Source organism: Oxyura jamaicensis, chromosome 12 (assembly GCF_011077185.1).
Source record: "Oxyura jamaicensis isolate SHBP4307 breed ruddy duck chromosome 12, BPBGC_Ojam_1.0, whole genome shotgun sequence".
Lineage (NCBI taxonomy): Eukaryota > Metazoa > Chordata > Aves > Anseriformes > Anatidae > Oxyura > Oxyura jamaicensis.
The window spans coordinates 4,527,558-4,550,027 of NC_048904.1; the positions used below are offsets into that span (position 1 = coordinate 4,527,558).

The 22,470-nt window shown below is 36.5% G+C and overlaps 1 protein-coding gene across 2 annotated transcripts in view; it reads right to left on the reverse strand.

Moving 5' to 3' along the window:
- SYN2 (synapsin II) overlaps positions 1 to 21,940 on the reverse strand; it is a 167,918-nt gene extending 145,978 nt beyond the window's left edge. The window contains exon 1 of one of the 2 annotated variants that reach the window (XM_035337567.1): positions 21,168 to 21,940. In XM_035337567.1, coding sequence (XP_035193458.1) covers positions 21,168 to 21,538 — 371 coding nt within the window. In that variant the 5' untranslated portion in view covers positions 21,539 to 21,940. The remainder of the gene's footprint in view (positions 1 to 21,167) is intronic. The other variant, XM_035337566.1, reaches the window with a different exon arrangement.
- Positions 21,941 to 22,470: the final 530 nt, after the last annotated feature.

The following is a 22,470-nucleotide window of genomic DNA, read 5'->3' on the forward strand; positions in this document are numbered from 1 at the left end:
AGATTTCATCCAGACAGTAAGTCCAAAACAAACTGCCTACAAGGCTGGTGAGAGTCGTGTATGTGTTATGTAGGTCAACGCATGAAGCTTGCTTATTTTAGATATTAGATAACCTTTACATTGGCTTTTATATAGCCTGAAGAGAGTATGAGTTACTTAGACAAACCAAGACATAATCAGAGTTGAGGGAAGTATATACAGTGTGAATATATTGTCTTCAGAGTCTGAAGCAACACTTTCTACACTACGTTACGTTATGAATAGAGGGGGAAAAAAAAAAAAAAAAAAGTTTTATTCAGTCAAATTACCCGCATTTTAGTGCCTCTCAGCAATGATTTGCATTTTAGAAACCTATCCAGTCAATGAAGGTATTGTCATGAAAGTTGTTTAAAAAGATATCTATTTTCTGTAAATCTACCTGAACAAAAAGATTACAGGAAGCTTAAATTTAAAAATAAGATTTGAGATGTATTTTGCAAACCGTATTGTTAAAATAAATTTTTATCCTTAGCTGAAAGACTGGAACAAAGTTATGAGATGAAAATTTAGTTTTCAGTCTGTTTTTGTGAAGTAGTAGTTTCCTAGGGGAAACAAGAAGTAACGTCTCTCTGGCCTTATTTTAAAGTACGGGAAGAAACACTAGCTTCTCTATACAGAAGTGAGCTCCCCGAGTAAAAACAGTTTCAGTCTCTTCATAACATGACCTAAACTGATCAGCTGGGATTACGTATGTACACACACGCAAGCAGTCCCTCTTTGGTATTTTGTGCTGATGACATTCTGTTTGTATGAGATAATCATGAAGATTTTCCCATTTCCCAATCATTTGAGGTGTCTAAATGGACAGAGCTAAAACAAACAAACAAACAAACAAAATTTTTAAAACTGAATTGTTTCTTCTAGTTCTGGTTTTCAATAAATTCTTGTCATAACCTTTCATTATTTAGTTATGTTTCTAATAATGATCTTATACATAACATACCCTATTTGAAGAAGTTTCCTGTATGCACACAGTAATATTTTCTATTCAATACTGCAAAATCTTATTTAAAGAGACTGAAGTCACTCAGAGTCACTGATACATGTTACATAAAACAGTAAGAACACTTTATACATTGCTTATTCGTTCTTATAATTGCTGTTATATCTATATGTAAACTATTATCCTTCCAGTGTCTGTGATATCATTTTCTCCTCCCTAAAAAAAAAGAGTGAAGGATTTAAGGGAAACCTACAATTCACTTAAATGTAAGTATTAGCAATACTGTAAATTTGACTTTGGTAACAGTATTTTCTTTTGACATTAGAGATGCTACAGTGAGCAAAGGTCAGTGGATAACTACTGAAAACATGTATTTTTTTTCTTTTATTTAAGTTTTAAAATTCCATCAGTCACATCTCCAACACAGACATAAAGGATCATCCTTATGTCACCACCCCCAAAAAGAAGCCCTAAGAACAACAATGAAGACTCTTCCATTTTTCAGTTAGTTTCTTACACTTTCTTCCTACAAAACACTTTAGATACAGGAATTATTTTTCAAAATTATGTTTGATGCAGACAAAATAGTCTGTAATTTAAGACTGTGGTACAGAATATTTTAATATATTTATATATAGATATTAAATATGATGATAATTTTTCAAAATAAAATCAATTAGCTCAATTGCATACTTACAATACCAGAAAAGACTTCAAAATACTGTTACAAGATGCAATCTAGTGGATACCACATAATGCAAAAACTTCTCTCACTGCTCTGTTTGGAAATCATAAAACCAAATCCTAAAATTTCAATTTGCATTTGAAATATAAAATTCCATGAAAAAATTAACAGAAAACTCAGCTTATTCAGTTATATAATCTTGCCAAAACAAAAACAAACAAACAAAAAGAATGGAAGCCACTTGGAAAAGTAAAAATCCATAAAATTACCAAATCTGAAGAAAATTCATAGAAAATCAACATGTGAAACTACAAGTCATGCTACAAGACTCAATCAGTAAACAAATGGGAATTCCTCAATGCTTGCATTTCTAAATTAAAACTAATTAAATCTGTGGTTATTCAACCCAAACTTACTCTCTGCAACCCATACTTTAATATTGCCATTGCTAATGGTAAGAACTAAATCTAAAATGCTACTAATTGCAAAAAAAAAAAATATATATATTCTCTAAAAATCGCTACTGCCACTTCTCTATCTAAAATGGATTTAGAAATACAAAAAATACAACTTATCGATCAGCAGTAGTCTGAATAAATTCTGAAATTAAATTTATTTTATATTTTAAATACTGGTCAATTCTTTTATAGTTACATCTTAATGTATGAAAAGATTTTCTAACAACTATAATCAACTGGATTTTACAATCATCTCAGATCCAATTGATTAATTACTTAAATAAGAAAAGGATATGAAGCATGAAAAAAAATTATCTGTTTTGTTAGGGAAGCTATAAAAAAAAAAAAAGCCTTGAATAATCTGCTAAATAACATTTAAACACTTGTAAAGAAAACAAATGAAAGCTGTGAGCCTCTAAGTCTTTCAGGATCTCATTCTAGGCATCCCAAAACATCTTGCCAACTGACACTTTTTTTTGTTTGTTTTCTTAAATAAAGGCCACCAGATTAGCAATATTTTTGAAAATGAAGATCTTTGCTGCAGGCCTTCATCATTGCTGATGTCTACAGAACATTGTTTATCATAAAAATAACACCAAGATGTCTTCAAACCATTATAATTATTCCCATAATTCACTGGAATTCAATGAAGTTTTAAGAGTTTATTTATTTATTTATTTAAAGAACAAAACGGTGAAGTGAATGTAACCAGGTGGGCAATTTTTATAAAAGTAATATTTGATTAGGTATTAGACAACTTGTAAATCAAAAAGGTAGTCTCTCAAATGTAATCTACTAAGCCTGGATATGGCTTCAGGCAGGAGCATCAAGACAACTTGATCTATAGCTATCTAACATACTGCGTAAATATAAAACGAGACATTGGGACTTTGGCTGTACATCACTTTTTCAGAGTTTATATTGATCCTTTCTAAAGAACATATTTGGTCAGTGGCACTTGATTTATGATTTTTTTCCACAATGGTCAGTTCTACCTGATAAAATATATTGATAAAAAATACAAGATTGGCAAGTTTAGACTTGTATGGTAAAGCTGAAATACGTGTACCATGGTAGTAGATCCTCCCAGAATACTCTGAATGGATGACAATGAATGCATGAACACACATCCTCAGTAATTTCTAAACAGTTCTATAAGTCAGTAAATAATTTCAATTTTTGTCAACTTATCTGTATATGGTATGTGATATAATTTAGTCCTAAATTTTCAAAAAACATTAGAAAAGAAAACCATGAGACAATTCAACAAGAGCTAATAGGTGTCATATGATGTAATACAAATAACACACATTTTTCCTCTTTTGGAATGACACAGCAATGTAGAATGTGGATAGTGGCTTCCAGAGAATATGTCTAGTCTTCCCAATAACACGAGCAATCCTGATCTTTCTAAATTCTCCACTTCCACCTGCTAAAGATTCTGACAGTCGTCCAATACCTTTGGCTTTTTAGAGAAAAATAGTTTCAGCAAAATGTCTAATAGCTTTTTATGATATTGCAAGATGTATTTTAGCACGAAAAATTGTGTAATTTTTGTTCACTGATTTCTTCTGAATAGAAAAAAAATCTCTTCTGAAAAATACAGACACACTTCACCCTGGAAATATCATAAATTCCTAATGTTTACAGAGAATAGAGATATCCCAATGTTCACATCTAAGATTTATCTTTTATTTAAACATTTTCCTACATATCTGACTAAATCTGATTTACTCGAGAAATGTGCTTTCTTTAAAACAACAAGTTTACATCTCCTGTACACATACAGAAGAGAATCTGCTATATACATCTTCCTAGTGTCATGAAGAAACTATTAATCTGCTGTATAGAACCAGAGAACATGCGTGGGTGTAAGAAAAACGTCTGTAGGCACTAACAGAAGGGAAGGCTACAGAGATTACTGCAGCGTAACCACCCACTACATTTTATCAGAAAAGAGCAGCAGCTGAGTCATGGTGCTGACTTCTGCCCAGAAGAGGGATTTTCTCTAAGCTGAGATACACTTCAGTCATGATTAATTTTCATATTCAGAGCACTGAATTTCTAGCATTCCAATGTCTACTCGAGGGATTAATAAAAACATATCCTTATTCCCATTTGAAGGGTTAGTGCTATGCTCCCCTTTTCCTCCCAATATCTAGTAAAAATTTCACTGAAATCTTAAGATGAAACAAAATACACTTTCATAAAAATTTGGTGGAAACTTCCAGGTCCATTAATTTCATACAAAAAAATCTTTTTTTTTAAATATAAGCAATTTCTATTGTACTCAAGTTAGTTTTTGATAAGGTACAAATATGCACAATATTATATGTATGTATAATATAAATAATATATATTGTATGTAATACATAATTGTATATATATACATATATATAATATTACATCACAGTCTTAAGCAGTCCTGGAAATTCAGAAGACAGATTCAAACACCAAATTTCTTATGACATAATTGCTTGCAGTAGCGTCTACTTCAGAAATGTAGGAAATCTGCTCCATTTATTTGCTACAACTGAAAACTTTAGTCTTTGCTGTCCATCAGCTGGCAGGAGGTCAATGTCACCTTTCCTGCAACCACTTTCAAATGACAAGGAAATTGAATGAAAAAACTCCAAAGGCAGGTTCAGAACGGCATGTACTGTAGCATTATTATCAAAGAAAAAGGGCAATATTATTTAAAGAAAAAAAAATCAAATTAGCAAAGTATACTCTGTTACCCAAAGACTCACAATATTTCAAGACAGTCAGCATGTGGAATGACAGACTGAAACCTCATTGCAAGTACTTAGCTGAAAATTCTATGTTAGCATTTACGAATTTAATTCTAAGTTTGCAAGACTCCCATAGGGATAAATATGCTTTACTGCTCATTATAGAACTGTTTGAAAAGAAGTAAAGAAATAATGGTAAACAATAATTCAATGCAGAAACTGATTTTTTGGTTCATTTTAAATTCCTCTGTTATGTATCGGGCCGCTTTATTCCACAAATACTTAATCTATGAAAAATAATTTACTAAAAATCAACCTAAGTACATAAACAGGAAGTTAAAGGAGCATTTTAAAAATACTCGCTACTTTATTTTCACAATGAAATATAAAACATGTATACCTAGTTCTTGGAATAAACAGAATTCCATTCAGAGTTTTTAAATGAATTTAGACTGCAATTTCTTCATCTTCTTACATTTCCAGGTATTACTGTGTTTTAGAATATATTGCATTTTTTTCTACTTTATTAATATTACTGAGTGAAAGTTACCAGCCTTCCTTCCCTCAAACAAAGCTATTGTACATGATCTACAATAGACTATTATAAAAGACAGAGCCCCGGAACACACACACGCAGAAATAAAATGCCACTACAGCACAGGGAAGTACACACACACTGGCTTTATATCTGGCCAGGCAACAACTGAGCAGAATTCAGCGCAGGTTTGCAGAAACAACCCATCTTTACTGTGGTCTATGCTCCAGTTTCTAATTTCCAGTCTTGGTAATTCACTATGGCTTTTATTTTCATTAAAAAAATTGAAACTAGCATACATATGTTTATCTGTACTATTATTCATTCTGTATGTACTTCTTGGGCAACATGGCTCAATGATGCAGGTGGCTCTGACTAGGATTTAAGTCCATATGCTTCGTTTGATGAATGTTCTTGCCTTAGTAGGGTATTTCTTTACTACAACACTTAAAAAATTCTGAAATTTCAGGGTGTTTTCTACATCTAATCACCACAAGCATTCCTGACTTGTAAGAAAACAAAAAGGAGAACATGGGGTTACCTGCAGCTTCTGTAACTATTGGAAACACTGCAGCTTCCTATTTTTCAGCCATTTCCCAGGCCAACGCCTGATCAATGGCAATAATTACCATATATCCATTCTGCTCATCCTTGTAGTAGGGAAACCTTATCTCAAAGTTGACAAATTCATCCTGCTCCTGATTTGTTTGGTAATTTCTAACACTGTCTTACAAATCAAACCCCAGTAACAAATGTTTTTCTTTTTTTAAAAAAAAAAAATCCAAGGTGAATATCTTGTTCAATACATTCTCCCATCTGCCAGCAGAGCTTCTTCTCTAATTCGTGTTCTTAGTTGCAAAATATAATATGCAACTTATACAAGTGTAATTACATCTTGCATATGATTCTGTCTTTAAACAAAATAAGGATCAGATGAAGAATTTGAGACAACTGATTCATGTTACTTCTTCATGAGTATCCCGAAGTACACGTTAAAAGGTAGTACTTGCTTAATCTATGTAAAATGCTGAGGTGCTAAAAATGTACAGACAAAAAGGGTATAAAACTTAAAAAGAGTTGATACAAAGTTCAAAATCTCCTATGAAAATATGGTATCCTTCAAACTGTATTTGTAAGTCAGTTGATCAGAATTTAGAATGTTTGTTCCTACAGTAATTTCTCTACATGAGCAATTAGAGCACTAAAGGTCTACTTTATTACTGAAACCATAAGATGTTTCTTAGTACTTAATTTAGACTGCTTCCCATGCAAATACTACACAAAATTATTATTATTTTTAAACACTAGGAAGATCATAGGAAATCTAGCAAACAATTTCAGCCTTACAGTGGGATTGGATACTGGGATAGAGGGAAACACAACTGGGAGCTAAAAATACATTCTTATGAATGAATATTCTAATGAAGTAAAAGCTCTAGCACTTTTAACTTGCTTTGATAAAGTTTCTTAAGCAAGGAAAAAGCAATTTCACACAAACAGCAAGCACTCTGCATTATGGCAACCTAAATGCAAGTGATATTGTAGTTTAAATATATGTCAAAAAAATAAAATCAGCTTATTTCAACATGCCAATAATGTACAGAGTACATCAACAGCCAGTTCTGAGATTTTTTTCATCTGTTACTACAACTGGACAAAGGACAATTAATTCTAGCTCATGAAGCAAGATAGCTATATGCCTTTTCAACAAACTGAGTACATCTAATAACTAAGAGTTGATTGATCAAAACCAAACACGCTAAATAAGACTGGGAGTAGCGGAAGTAAAAATAAACCCTCAAGAAATTTGTAATGGGGCAAACTTTGTTTTGTTATAAATGTGTGTATCAAAATAAATGGGAGAACCAAAAGTAAGTAGAGGAAACAGCTTACAGCTGTTCAGAGTGTTTAATTTCCATTTTATTTGATTTTTTTGGTCTAACCATCATATTTATAATGCTATTCATAATAGGCTTTTAGCAGACAACAGAAATAAGAAAATATAATGACCATTATTCTAGTAGAGAGAAATCCTGAAAAAGAAACCATCTATCAATGGCTAAGGAACAATCAGATTGGAAGTCGCCATCATTTGATGTATATATACAATGATGTACAATATACATTTGATGCATTTATGTTTTCCCTTTATTTGTTACTACTATATATAGAGGTGTACAACTTCCCAAAGAGAAAATGGCACAAGTCAAACACATATTTACCACCAAAATAATGGAGAGGAGTTCAATTTTTTTTTTTTATTTTTTTTTTTTGAAAGCAATACCTACATTAGCTATATGGATGCTTTATTTAGGCATCAGAAAGGTACTTCTGATAAAACATGTTTGAACAATGGCAAATATTTTATTTGGAGGTAACTATTTTAAATGTACACTAAGAATCGTGTCACTGTACATTCTGACATGAAATATTCATATAGCAGTCTACACTAAACTTTCCACTAACTTCTAAATTTTCCATCTGAGAACTCCAGGGGAGGAAAAAAAAAAAAAAAAAAAAAAAGTGCATTGTTTTGCAAGGTAAGACACCACAGTTGATTGCTTGAATTTATTGATTAAATGTCAACATAATGATCTGAATGAAGCTCTCCTTAGCCATAGAGGTATGCTGAACATGCAACACCACAATATCAACTTCTAGTAAATTTTTGCTTGAAAGACATCAGACTTTATTTATATTTTTTGCACATTTACCTTTATCTCTTAAGCTAGAAATTTATAACAAGCATGTCATAAAATTTTCCAATTAAAAAAAAAATAAAGTCATGAGTAAGCTTTCCAGAAAAATTAACTGAACCCTAAGATGTGCTTTGAAATAGAACCTTTGAGTAGTAGCAACTAGTAAAAATTTTATGACTAACCATATTATTTTTCCAAAAAGCCATTGTCATTGGTGACATTTGCAGATACTTAGCTGCTCACATGGAAAAATTACAAGAACAAATAAACATAGGTTTTGTTATGACATTCCATACCTAATTAGTAATTTATACCTTTCATTGTCAGTTGCAAGCCTCCATGGTAATTTCATGCTAAATGTTCCATTTAGGTTTCAACACAAAGGTCAAATAAGAACTGGTTAATAAAAAAAGACAACATGAAAAATACAGGTACCTTGAGTTTTCCTCTTCACCCTTTATAAACAATTTCAATAGTGCTCAAGTGTAACCAAAGCAAACTCCAACATATTAAATAAAATTTTCAGCTTTTAAATACTTCTAGAAGTTTGCTGTAATTTTTCTCAACACAGTTAAGCTAACCAACTGCACATGGACCTCAAAATATATTTAGCATTATTAATGGAGACAGCTGACAAAGAGGATTGTAAAAGACAGCAACTGTGCATCACTAACTTGGTTTAATGTGAGTGTGAATGGAAAACAAACAAACAAAGAAACAAAAAACAACAACAACAACCAAAAAAAAACACTATTCCATTTGAGTAGAATAAAAGGATCTATATGGGCTAGTCCTGTGTACTGGTACCTTTTTTTTTTTTTTTTTAAATATATGGACGATGAATGCATTTTTATAATTTTAACCATCTGATCCAAGCTCTTTCTAATCATTCTTCCCATTTGCATACTTGAACTGCTGTTGTGGGATTACGTGACAAGGTTTTGGTAGCAGGGGGCCATAGGGTTGATTAACTAGTTAACTACTAGTTTCACATGCATGGATATTTACCCTGAGTTTTCAGGGTACATTTCAGACAAATCAAAAGACTTTGTCCTTGAAATGAAGAATAGTTTTATGCCTTGGACAGCTCTTTCAAGAAAAATATCCCTGATTTACTGCAGAAAGAGACATATGTATGTACACATGTTTACATGGGTGCACATTAAGCCCTCTCTTCGTGGTACATAACATGAAATCCATTTTAAAGCTAACAGATAATGAAGTTACAATACACTATCTAAATGCAGATGCAGCAGAGATGTTAACTTTAATCAGTTAGGCATTAAAACAAACTGGTTTTGCTGATTAGCATATTTTACTTTGATGTATCTATTGCACATAATCCTATTTTCCACCACGAAAAATACTTGCTAAAGTTCTCAAACTGAAAATTTTCTCTTCTAGGAGTAGGGTGTCTAGAGCTTAAGAATTTCCAAATCATTTATCAAGAAACTATTTGAAAAAAAAAAAAAAAAAAAAAAAAAAACAAAAACAGATTAATTCAAGAAATACAAAAATATGCATTCTATTATAATACTTTGTCAAACTAGAGAGCTTTGAAGGATCTTATTAATAAATCAAAAATTCTGCAGTGCACATATTTTAACATGTGGTAGGCATACTGACTCTTTTAAAGATTTCTTTTGCTTACTCAAATTTTCCTTTTTGCTTCTATTATTTTTTTAAATAATTTTCTGTGGCCATCATACATTCTAATACTGCCAGTTATATTAATGATAGTATCTAATGACAGTATCTAATTCACTGACTGTCCAAGCTCCAGATTTTAAAAGCCAACATTCTTATCAATGACACAGCATGAAAAGTTAGTTAATGCTTATTTGTTTTGATAATATGATAAAATTCTATATAAAGATTCCACTATTTATGCATTTGCAAAAGTGCTACAATGACATACCTAAAACAACAAACAACAACAATGCACCAACACAGATCTTTTCTATGCCACTGACCAGGATTTGAGTATTGGTTGTCAATTTCACAGCTAGACAAACTGCCAGACAAGGTGACAGTGTTACTTCCTGAGAGGTGGCTCTACATTTATTACTATGTGCAATAAGATAACTTATCTACCACTTTATGACTCCACATGCATGGACATACATATATACATAACATTGTATGCAAATAAATACACTTATTAATTATAAAAATAATTTTGTGTTTACAAAAATTGGATGCTGCAGATGACCTAATACATGATGCTAGATTATCTCAGCTATTCTGAACAAAAACCCTAGCACTAAGAACAAAACAAATACATTAAAATAAGATTCTTAGAATTATTTCAAGTCTTTTATCAAAGAATTAGGGGAAAAAAGGCCAGTTAAAGCACTGTAAAATTTTACTTAACACTTATAAACACTGTTGCCTGAGATAGCAGGTCTAGGTACAAACAATCCTGGTAACTCATTTGAAAAGTTATGATTGTGTCTTTTAGAATTATTGTTCTGTCCTTTGAAAATATTTTCTCAGTACAAATTAGGTTCACTTCCCTTCAAATTTCATTTCAAAATTAAGAAACTGTAAAGGAGCATTTAAATGAAGTGATGTGCTTTAAATTTCACACTAGTGTTTGTTAAGCAGCTATACACACGAAGCCTTCATACCATCTTGACTGACAGCAGTTTGCCATATGTTTTTTTCAAAGGCTGAAACCAATACTGGAATTCTACTGCACAGAAAACATCCTAAGTGTATTGTTCTAAATCATCCAAATGAGAAATGCCTAACAAAAGCTCTAGAATAAGCCTACATTATCCTGATTATCAACCCACCTCAAAGATGGCATACCAGAAAACAGAGATTTAACTGTAATTACAGCATAAAATTACACACCACCTGCATTTCGGAATAACAGTCTCTAATGTGTTTATTCTATATCATCAGCTTTGCAGACTACTGTAATTGAAATATATGGGCACTACGACCAAGGGACTTGGACAATTCAGCCTCAAAATCAATCACACAGGAATATCCCATTTTGCCCTGTAGTAGCATTTTACTCTGAAAGCTACTTGGTACCTGACACAAATTCAATATGCCACCTAACAGCCAAGGATTTGGAGACTTCAAATGTATACTTTCTAATGGGTCATGCTACTCTGAAGAAAAATCAAAAACAAGCAAACAAACAACAAGAAAACTCAACCACCTTCATAAGTTGCCTAACTTCCTGGAAATGACTTCTAACAAAAAAAGCCTAGACAAGCACCATAGGACTTATGTTGAAAAAGACTGTTGTAAGATCCTCACCCATCCAAGAAGAACAGACCTGCAGCCTGTCCTTCTACATACCCATTCCAAGAATAAAGACCAACCTAGTGGAATTTATTTTAACAAAAATAATGTAAATCTTAATATACATTAATTATACTTAATATTAGTCTTGCTCTAAACTTCTCTAAAATGTTACTACTGCCAAGAATACTAATCTGACCCTCTTGTATGTTGAGCTGTTGGTAGTTTATACTTGGACATATCTTCCTGAGTAGGGAAACAAGCCAGCACGGAAATTCTAGAATAGGGGTCAACTGAAAGAATTTAAATAGAGTGTAACCTCACACAAAATACTGAATCTCTAAATCTCATGCTTTCTATCATTTCAACCCATAGAAGAGATTTTGCAGGTAACCTTTCTAACCAGTGGCATAATGGAAGAGCCTCCATTTATTCCAGTGCACCCCAATAGTACCAGAATGACAGAATTATGACTACAGAAGTACTATCTAGTAGTGATTTTTTTTTTTTAAGCGTGCATACCTATCTGTACACATACATATTTGTGCAAACACACAAACACACGCTTCACGTGCTAGCACAATACTGTTGGAGCAATTTTGATGACATGTAATCACCTTAACTGGAAGCCATAACACAAAGAATGACAGGGGCACTTACTGGACCAGAGAACCACTGTATTTTCAGATGTGCATGGAAAGAGCAACTCAGCTTGCACTCCATTCTGAAACACCTACTCAGAAAGTTACGGGGATACAAATACTTTGATTCCTGGACACATAAGTGTAACTTGGATTTTATTACTAGCTGTACCATAAGTTTTCCTCATGTCTTTTCTGCACTCACACTCTCAGCAAAAACTAAACTAATTATCTGCAGCAGTTTTCCAAGAAGTAGCACGCATGGCTGATATTTACTTAATGATTGTTTATATTTGATTTAAAATTACATAAAAGCATGCTCCCCTATTCTAATTATGCCAATTTAACAACTAAACAAGAGCTGCATTCAAAATGAGACAAATTGGCTTAACTCAGAAATCCAGAAACCTAAAGGTTAGTCTAGCAATAAAGATTTATCAGTAGCCTGTCAGAAAGTGAGTACCCCACTCTGAAAACAAAGCATAAATCAACTCCAAAGGATGACTACTGCCATGCCTAATAAAATAACACCAAGTCTCTCCTTAGCCTTTACTGTGTCCTTGTTCTGTTGCTGTTCAGAGCATGTTGATTGACTTTTTAAAAATGCATTACACAACATTTTGTTACTACAGTCCTTAATGGATGTAATGAGTTTTCTTCACTACGAGCAGTGGAAACAACTTCCTATTACAGTTTTAAGTATGCATTAGGAAACTGTACCAATTTTAAAGAAAAAAAATCATATCTGTATCACTGTCAGATTCCCTAATGCTTGCTTACTTACATTTGCTCCATTTCTGTAAAGGCAAGATCTTAAAACTTGTTTTTAAGGACCAGAATCTGTAAATTGGCATACTTAATTTAAAAATCGATTATTTTATTTCAAGTCATTGCATGTGGATGCTTTAGAACAAAATTAAGCTATTTAAAAGATTTCATCTGAAGTACAGATTAAAATATTTTTAAAATTATTTTCATCACCTGGTAAAAATTCAGAGAAGTGTGTGCACTTTCAAACTTTGTTGTTGTTGTTATTGTTGTTGTTTATTTTATTTTATTTTTTAACTCCCCTTAGCAATCAATCCAGTTGGGATATAAGATTGTAGGTCTAATGGTAACTCAGGCAGCATCAAAATGGAACAGTCATTTCAGAAACAAATGTTAATGGTTAGACCATCTTCTTCCCTCCCTTAGAACTGATACATAACACACAAAAAAGATTTCCAGACACATAACATAGGAGGGAGGTGAGGTGTGCAATGCATAAACATAAGCCATGCCTTTCAAAACACTGAGTCAATTATAAGACTTAAATATGACTGGTAAGAAAAACAAGAACAAGAAAACATGAATGCAGGAGTCTACGTTCTTGAGATTTCGGAGAAGAAATGGGACCCATTGAACTTGCCAGTGTGTTCCTGCAACAAGAAGGAGAACATAAAAATCCTTTTCCTTCCAGGACAGGATCTCTTCACACCTCCAAAAACGAGTCATGTTCTGAGGATCGATAGTGGGGGGGTTGGTGTACAGCAGGGACTGCACCCAAACTGTCTTTTGTTGCAACTTCTGGCACCAGACTGGCTGATGGTGGCACACACCATTTTTATTCTTCCTACCTATTTCATTAGGGGTGAAAAACACTTCAGTAGACACCAAGCATCCCACAGTATTTTTTTGTTTTAAGAAAACAGGGAAAGTATGCTTACACCTCTGTCTGCACAAGCTGGGACTAAGTCCTAATGTCCACAGAGGGAAGAAAGAGCTTGAATGCTGCCACTCTCATAGCAGCAGTAATTTACAAAAAAAAAAAAAGGGGGGGGAGGGGGGGGGGGGGGCTGAGTCCAAATGCACGTGTTCAGAGGTGAAAAAAGTAAAGAGAACATTGTTCTCACTCATTCCCAGCTGCACTTTAGCAACAACCTTAAGCAACTTAAGTGACACCCCATGCATTGTCTTCTTCAGTCACTGGCACACTGGAAGAAAGATGAAGACAATTGCAGCGTGCGGTGGGGGGAGGGAGGAGGTTGGTCTTCAAAAATGGAAGTTCCATCTTCTTCAGCACTACCCACTGGATCCTTCCATAAACTGAATCCCACTTCTGCCAATGTTTTTAATTTAAGGAGTAGAGCAAGCAGGTATCCCCTGATAGCCTTGATCAGCTAACCCGCCCTGCCAGCCCCCTCGCTGACAGGCAGCAGCAATCACAACGCAAGCCCTGGATACCTCACGTTTGCCTGACACTACTCAAACCAAAATACCCAGCCTTAGGTACAGCTTGAGGGCCAACCCTGTTCTGCTTCAGATGTTGTTCTGCCCTGAAAATCAGCACCCCCTTCCAAGATCCTCCTGAGCACATTAAAGAGACCCCCCCCCCGAGCATATTAAAAGGAACTGCTGCAAGTTCCACTGCTGCAAAATTACCAAAAGCGTTCAAAGGAGTTATCAGTAGCTGATTTGTAAAAGGAGTAGCTCATTACTAAAGGCAACAAGTTAGCAAATCTAATACTCCTATCTTTACAAAACATGTTCTAGCAGCAGCAGAATCAGATGAAAAAGGTCCCAGGTTGGCCTGTAGGAAAACCAGAAAGAGCCACTTCAGATTTATAAGACTGCATCTTCTGAATTATCATTCATATAGCTTTTGCTTGCAAATGTACAAACACCAGTTTGACATTAGTCACCAATTTTTTGTTAGGAATCAGAGTATTCATCAACACAGCTTGTGAGTACGTCTGCGTCAGCCAGGCAGGGACACACTTGTGGTGAAAGTGGGTATTGTAAAACAGATAAAAGAAAACAGTCTTTCCATTTTTTTCAAAATCTCAAATTACTCTACAGTTCATGTTATCATGAATACCCATCCTCCCTCTGCTCCAGCTGGCTGTCTAAAAGTGCACTGCTTTCTTCTGAGAAGTCAGTTTGACTCAGCGCAAATAAAGCTGCTTAATTAGCAAATGAAGCAGTGCTATCAAGCAAATATTTTACATTCCAGATCATGCTATAACGTTGACCTCCTGCTTATGACATTTGTAAAGTCATATCACCTTCTTGCACGTTCTTTTCACTCTACAAGGTAAATAGCCTCTCATCTTTGGGAGCAATATCATTATTTCAGGTAATATTTACTTCATCATTTATTACCTCTCTTTTTGAAATCTACAGTATGGTTCTCCTTGCCATTTTACTCTTTTCAGTTCTTTATAACTACTTTACCTACTCGCATTTACCCTTTCATCCAGCAGTTTTCATCCAGCCAAGCCTAGAAAATTCCTTCAGAGGTTCTGTAGCCAAATACAACCTTCTATATTTGTAGTTTTCCCCTTCAGGCACAACTTTATACTCAAACACAACTTTTCACTAAAATCTTACCTTTTTTTTTTTTTTAAAAAAAAAAAAAATTCAGGTTGAAGTGTATCTTACCTACAAACATAAAAATCTAAATCACCTACTTCAATTATATTAAAAACCCACTTCTGTAGTTTAGAGCATTCACAATGGGCAGGCTGGCTGAAGAACGAAAGTTGATAAACTTTAGGAGGAGGGCCACAAAGATAATCTGAGTAACTGATCTGTAAGTAACTGTCTTGTTGTACTATTAAGAATTGAGTAATAAAATGCAGACACTGAAGTAATTATATGAAGAATATATTGATAATGACAATATTTAGCATCAATCTTTTGGAGAAACATGATTTCAACAAAACTGTGTACAGTCATGGTGTCCTACTGTGTTTACAGAATAGAGAATAATACCTGTTTAGAACAGAAAGGGCTCAAAATATACTGAGTCTTCTAGACACACTTCACTTTTCAAGAGGATCAGTAAGAAGTCTAATAATGTTTTTGTATAACTTTTGTTTCATGTTGTTCCTGTTTCAATAAATGATCTTCATTTGCCAGTGGCAAATTTTAAAGTTCTGAATCATAACAGAATTTATTATTTGACTTAAGTGTAAAATCCTAAAATCTATTATCTCCCACTTCAGTCTTGTAGCTTTGAATTATACCTACCCAAAAACTATTAGTTACTTACTTGCCAGTTTTTCCATTTCTTTTCCATTAACAGAAACTATAGGAGGAAACATCAGCAAATAGATTTTTTTTTGAAAATCACTTATGGAGCTAAACATGTTATTGTAGTTTTCATTAAGCTTCAGAAATGTTTGGCAGTCTCTTTAGAGACTAAAAATAGGTTTACTAAGATTCTGAGTACATAGGGAGAAAAAATGTCCAAATTTCTAATCAGCATATATCAGCAGTATAGTCACTGCCTGAAGGCACATATCTACATTTAGCGATTCGTAAGACCTCACACCTTTCTAAAAATCTGTCTCCCTATACCTCTGCAACACATTAGTCCCTTCCTTGGCCAGCTTTCAAAAGCTTCTCACCTACAGCCCCTAGATGAGTGCTAAGACACCCTCCCTCTCTGCAAACACTATTGCTTACACAGCTTGTCCATGTCCCAGGCTTTTCTCCCCACTTCATATGGTGTCTTTATATGTTACACGAGTAGCGCTGTGCTTTGCAATGCCAGGAGGCTAGCAGGAGCACTATCCTTCTACAGAGTATCACCCTGCCGCTACCCAGAAGATAACCGAGACCTCTGGCAAAGCAGTTGCCCTCATTGCTAAAATTTAAGTGACACCTTCCCAAACTAGAAAACTTGCTAACAGAGGACTTGCACTGAATGCAAGAAATAGCGCAGTTACTAAATCAACATGCTACTATCAAATAAAATGAATTCTAATTCTAGTTCAACTTCATTCAGGAAATACTCAGAACCTAATTGGATATGCACAATTGAACCAACACTACAGGAATAAAATTTAAAAAAAAAAAAGGAATTAAACTTCATTGTAGTATGCAAATTATTTGGCAGTTACCGTTACATACAACAACTCTGTACATATATTTAGGTGCAACTGTGCAACTATTTTCCTCCTTCTAGTTGCCTGGACAAACAGGAAAAACAAACAAACAAACAAAAAAACATTCTACTCATTTGAGTAAATTTTTGTATCATAAACAAGTGTCTTTCTGCATTAAGACAATGCTTTCATACTAAAAACATTATGATGAGCAATGCTTGCCCATAAATAATTCAATAGTTTTAAAATAGAAAGCTTTCTGTTCACACAGGATTTATACCAGCCATTTGGCAATGATCTTCTGGGCCTATCGAAAGATAAATAACTACGAAAGCAGTAAACATTACAGGAAATGCACAATTATCAGGGGTGGTAGTACTGATACTTCCAATGAGACTTGTGCTTAAAAAAATAGGAATAATTTTTTTTCCATCTGATTCTTTTTATAGTTTCACCGTTAACGGCCAGTGAGTCTTACATTTAATCTTTAAAGCACGCGACCAACCAACCAGTACTTTCTTTTCAGCATTGAAACAGCTTTCTAAATATTACACATAAGCTTTCAATAAGGAGAATAATCTGTGTGCACATTCTGGTACCTTGCCACTGATGTACAGCCACTAATCAATTGCTTGTAGAGCACTAAATATTCAGTACATTTGTATACAGAACAAAATGGTTATCTCCTGAGGAAATCATACACATTTTAAAATAAATTTAGCTAGCTGGGAGTTTGGGGCACTTACTGCAGACCAACAGCTAGAAAAGGAGAATTAAAAGAACAGGTAAAAAAAAAATACCGAAGTTTTGTTTCAGCTCTGTCACTAGGCTCTTGGATGACCTTGAGCAAATGATTTTACTTCTCAGTTTCTTCCATTTTTAAAAATATCAACACAGATACCTAAACCTATAAAATGATCAGGTTGAAGTATATTATATAAAATCATTATTAAACATAAAACTGGTTCTTGAAGCTTTCCCCTCCCCAAGAGATCCATTAAGTGCCTGTGAATCATACATTTTTTCCACCGAAATGACTTACTTTTACATTTTAATTACTTTGCAAGGTTCTCAACTAGATGTGGTAACTCAGGAATGGGTTCTGGACATCAATGAAGGTATTAAAAATGTCTGTTCAATACACAGCTGCAGATGAAAAGAACGTGACATTAAAATGCATAAGAACAGGCCAGAAAATAAGATGAGCTCTTCTAAGGCATTTATATGAATGAATAGTGCTGTTTCATTTGAAGGATTGTTGGCAAGTCACACCTTCTTCATGGTGATAGTCTAGAATGAGAGAAAACTTCAAAGATAATTGATGGAAATGATTGTTATTTTCGTTCACCTTTGGACCAAAGGATCATTTATTGTAGAAGGGGACTAGAAGAAAGTATTCCATGAGAATCAGAACCAATGAAGATAGCTTGTCTTGGATTTGTCTCTGTTAGTTGACTGAAAGCTTTAGCCTGCTTTCATTTTTTCCCCTTCACTTGTCATTGAGGCAGGTGTCGTGGTACTAAAAAGATACAAAGACTTTTTGCTTATTTTGCAGTGCTTTCTTTATTAGAAGTCCTTAAAGGTCTCTCTCATCTATGTAGCTTCAAGTTTCCGAAGAACCTGTAAGAAAATAAGCTTTTTTTCCACAGGTCTCACATGCCGTTGATTGAGTGCCACTGGAGAAAGGAGAATGGTTTGACAGGATGACTGCATTTGCTCTCTTTCCTTAAAGAGTAAGACAATCTAGTGTGGTAAAAACATGCAAATTAGTACATATAAGTTTCCAATTTTTCCCCTATCCTATACCATAAAAGTAAAGAAACTGAAAAAGGAGAATTTCAAAACCTGTGAAAGGATAAACTTGTTAAGACAAGAAAATTATAAAAGAAGTCACCTAGATCAAGATTAAAAAATGCAAGCAACAACCAGACATTTATTTATTTGTAAAATATCCTGTATGCATCCATTAGCAACAACAACAATATTAGAAAGGTTATTACAACTCAGACCTCAAACATGAGTCTCTAATAGAAATTAAAATATATTAGAGGCAAAATGCACTTTTGATGCTAGAAGTAAGGGGTAATATCCTTTGCTCTCAAAAGAAGGTGCTTAATACATCCTCTGGAGCTTGCTAAAAAGAGGATTCTGAATTAGTAGGATTTCATTATGATCCAGATTGAAATTCTCTTCTATCTAAACTGCAACCCAAAGGCAATTGTCCAAAAGGACATTTTGAATTGAAGACAAACACAACGCAGCTCAAAACTCCCACCATATAATCCTCGTCTCAGGGTTAATGCAAAGCAGCTGCAGTCGTTTCTCACGAATCTACATTGACTCGAGTACTTGGTAATTTTTGTTGTTGTTATTGATGGGATTTTTTAGTGTATCACATGACAGCAGCTCTCTATACCTCTTCTTGCTAAACCGTACGTCAATGCATCATGCCAGGCAGAGTAGCTGGTGTGATAGCCATCTGATCATTGTAGTTTATCTATTGCCAGTTCCAATCTTTCAATATTTTTTTCAAATTGTCACTAATAATCACATTCCAAGCCTGCTCATAAATATGATATAGTCAAAACCTATTGCAGTTCAGTACACATCAATCTGGATTTCCGTAATTCCAAAGGTAAGGAATAAACTTTTCTGCATATATTTCCAGAGTACATACATCTATATTACAACACTGATTTTAAAATCCCCAATTAAAAAGTGATTAGCTTTTTGGAGGGGAAAGAGCCAGTACCAGCACAATAACAATAAACTGTTCTTTCTAGAACTACTACATATCCACATCACATACTAAGAAAAGGGAAAAAAAGAAAAAAGAAAAAGCAGGGATGAGGAGTAACCTTGTGTATATTTGTGAACGCATCTAGTCTCCCACCTGAAATGCAGTTGGTGACATTCACAAAACAGACCTTTAAAAGCTTTGCTATTACTGATAGTGTTCATTTCAGATGCATTTATGAGGTATGTAAAACATGCCACGATTATAATACACAGGCTTCAGTACTTATAGAAGGATGTTACCAGAAACAGACGTTACAAACATACACAGTTATTTAATTTACCAAGCAAAAAACATTTTCACTGTAGAATATTAAATAAATAGATGTATCTGCAGGGCAGTGAGCAGTGTCCATGGATGCATCTCCATGACGTAGGTACAGAGGCTTTCTTTAGTCTGGCAAATACAACAACCTTGTATGTTTTTGTTGTTGTTGTTGTTGTTGTTTTCCTCCAAAAACAAACAAAAACAAACCCCCAAACAAGCAAGAAACATAACACGTAACATTGTTAACAATAACATTTGCTATAGATAACACCATTTTTATTAGGCTTTAATTTCTGTTTCAAGTGTTTTATTGAAGTGCCATTTTAAAGCAAATTGTATCAAATCAGAGATGTTTAAGTCCGCCTAGACAGTAAGGTTACAAATTGGAGAAGCTGACAATAAAATCAGAGACCCACATCCATTACTGATGATGTCAGTGCTGTAACAACATACTTGTTTTACTCGGTATTATTTTTAGGCACCTTTAAACACTATATACTGCAATTGGCAACACCAAACAAGATGATTCACAGCTCGATGTGTAAACACAGATTATCGGGAAATAAGATAGTGAATGATTACTAAACGTGCACCCTTCAACATTCAGGGATGTCATACGCGACAAATGGGTCTGACAGAGCTATTGCCTCTCTTTCTGGTAGCACTCGGGCACGGGAGAAGATGAGTTGCCATACAAGTTCTGGTTTTGTAAATGACATGTATCGTGTGATTATAGTGGAAGCAAAACACCCACCCCAGACTAAACCCGCGGAGTTAATTAACCCAGCCGCATACGTGCACAGGCTGAGGTAAGGCTGAGGGCTCGTCGTCAGTCTCCCGAAGGACCTTCACCCCAACACGCATTTCAGGAGCTGCAACAGAAGCAGTGCGCGGAGCACGAAAACAAGCCCGCTCATCAACGTGAATTACCACACGCAGTTCCTGACAGAAACCCCTGCCCGAGAGGCCCCGACCCCCCTCCGCTGCTTACACGAGCCGTTTATCTCGCTAGACAACGCAGGACGTGCTTTTGCAGCGCGGTAAACACGTTGTATTGAGGGTGCTGCCGGAGAAGGAGCGGCTCGCCTTCGTGCTCGGGCGCCCCGGGCTGCTGCGGGTTCTGCAGCGCACCTGCCGCCCCGCGGGGGTCCCGCAGCCCCCGGGGATGGGGAAGGGGCGATGCCGGGCTCTGAGGGGCAGGGACCGCGGCGCGAGGCCGGGCGGGGAGGGGGCACCTACCAGTCCGTGTGCGGCTCGTCGATGACCAGCAGCAGCTTGAACTTTCTGCCGGCGGCCGAGGAGCCGGCGGAGGACGGGTCCACCAGACCGGCCGAGGCCGCCGTCTGCTTCACGGCGTTGGAGAGCGAGCTGAAGAAGCTGCTGCCCGCCGACTGCTGCGGCGGCGGCTGCTGCTGCTGGGGGGGCGCCGACTGCGGCGGCTGCCGGCGCTCCGCGGCCGGGGAGCCCGAGGCAGGGGCCGAGGAGGCCGAGGGAGGCGGCGGCGGCGGCGGCTGCTGCGGCTCGGGCCGCTGCAGGTCGGTCATGTAGCCATTGGGCAGGTTGGCGATGAAGCTGCTGTCCGAGAGCCTGCGCCGCAGAAAGTTCATCATCTGGCCGGGCGGGAGAGAGGGCGAATCTGCGGCGAGGAGCTGGAGGGAGCGAGGGCGGGCTGGCTGGGAGCCGGGCGGGCGGGCGCCGCGGCGGGGCTGTGCGATCCGCAGCCGGGCTCGGTCGCAGCCTCACTGCCGGCCGGGGCGGGGGCGGCGCTGCCTTCGCGTCCCTTCCCTTCCCTCACCACAGCGCCGCGGCCAACGGCTGCGGCGGCGGCTCGCGCGCGCCCGCCGCTCCCGCCCGCCTCCAGGCGGCAGCCGTGAGAGCAGCGGGGCCGCGCGCCCGCCTCAGCGCCGGGCCCCGCGGGCGGTGCGGGCGGGCCCCGCGGTGCCGCGGGAGCGGGAAAAAAGGGCAAGGCCGGGCGCTGCAGCGGCTCCCGTCACCTTTCCAAAACGTTCCGTCCCCGGGAGCAGCCTCCGCAGCCCGGGGCCGCGCTCTGCCTCCTTCACGCCAGGCCTCGTGATAATACTTGAAGGAAAAAAGTTTAAGGAAGCCGAAGCAGTGCGTGTTGTAAGGCAGTGCTGCATTGGCAAGGAGAAGGATGTGCGTGGTCACAGCTTGAAGGTGCAGGCGTGGCCTGGAGTACTTCTATTTCACCTCAGCCATGCATTTAAACAGAAAAGCCTGACAGAGCCCTCAGTATAACATATACCTTTATCCCAGATACGTAATTGCAAAGTATTTTGCAATTGGTGTTCACGTGCCCTGCTGAATGTAACAGGTGCTCCAGCACTACACAGCAAATTCATGCAGCAAAGGTCTTTTCGGGTCAGAAATTTGATAAAGCTTTCTCGATAACACTTTCACAGTTTAAAGTTTATGCATTCAAAGGTATAACAGCCTGGGATTCTTTAAAGAATCACTGAATTTAGGAACGTTGATAACAAAACACAGTATCGAGGCTATTGAAAATACCTTTTAAACACCACAG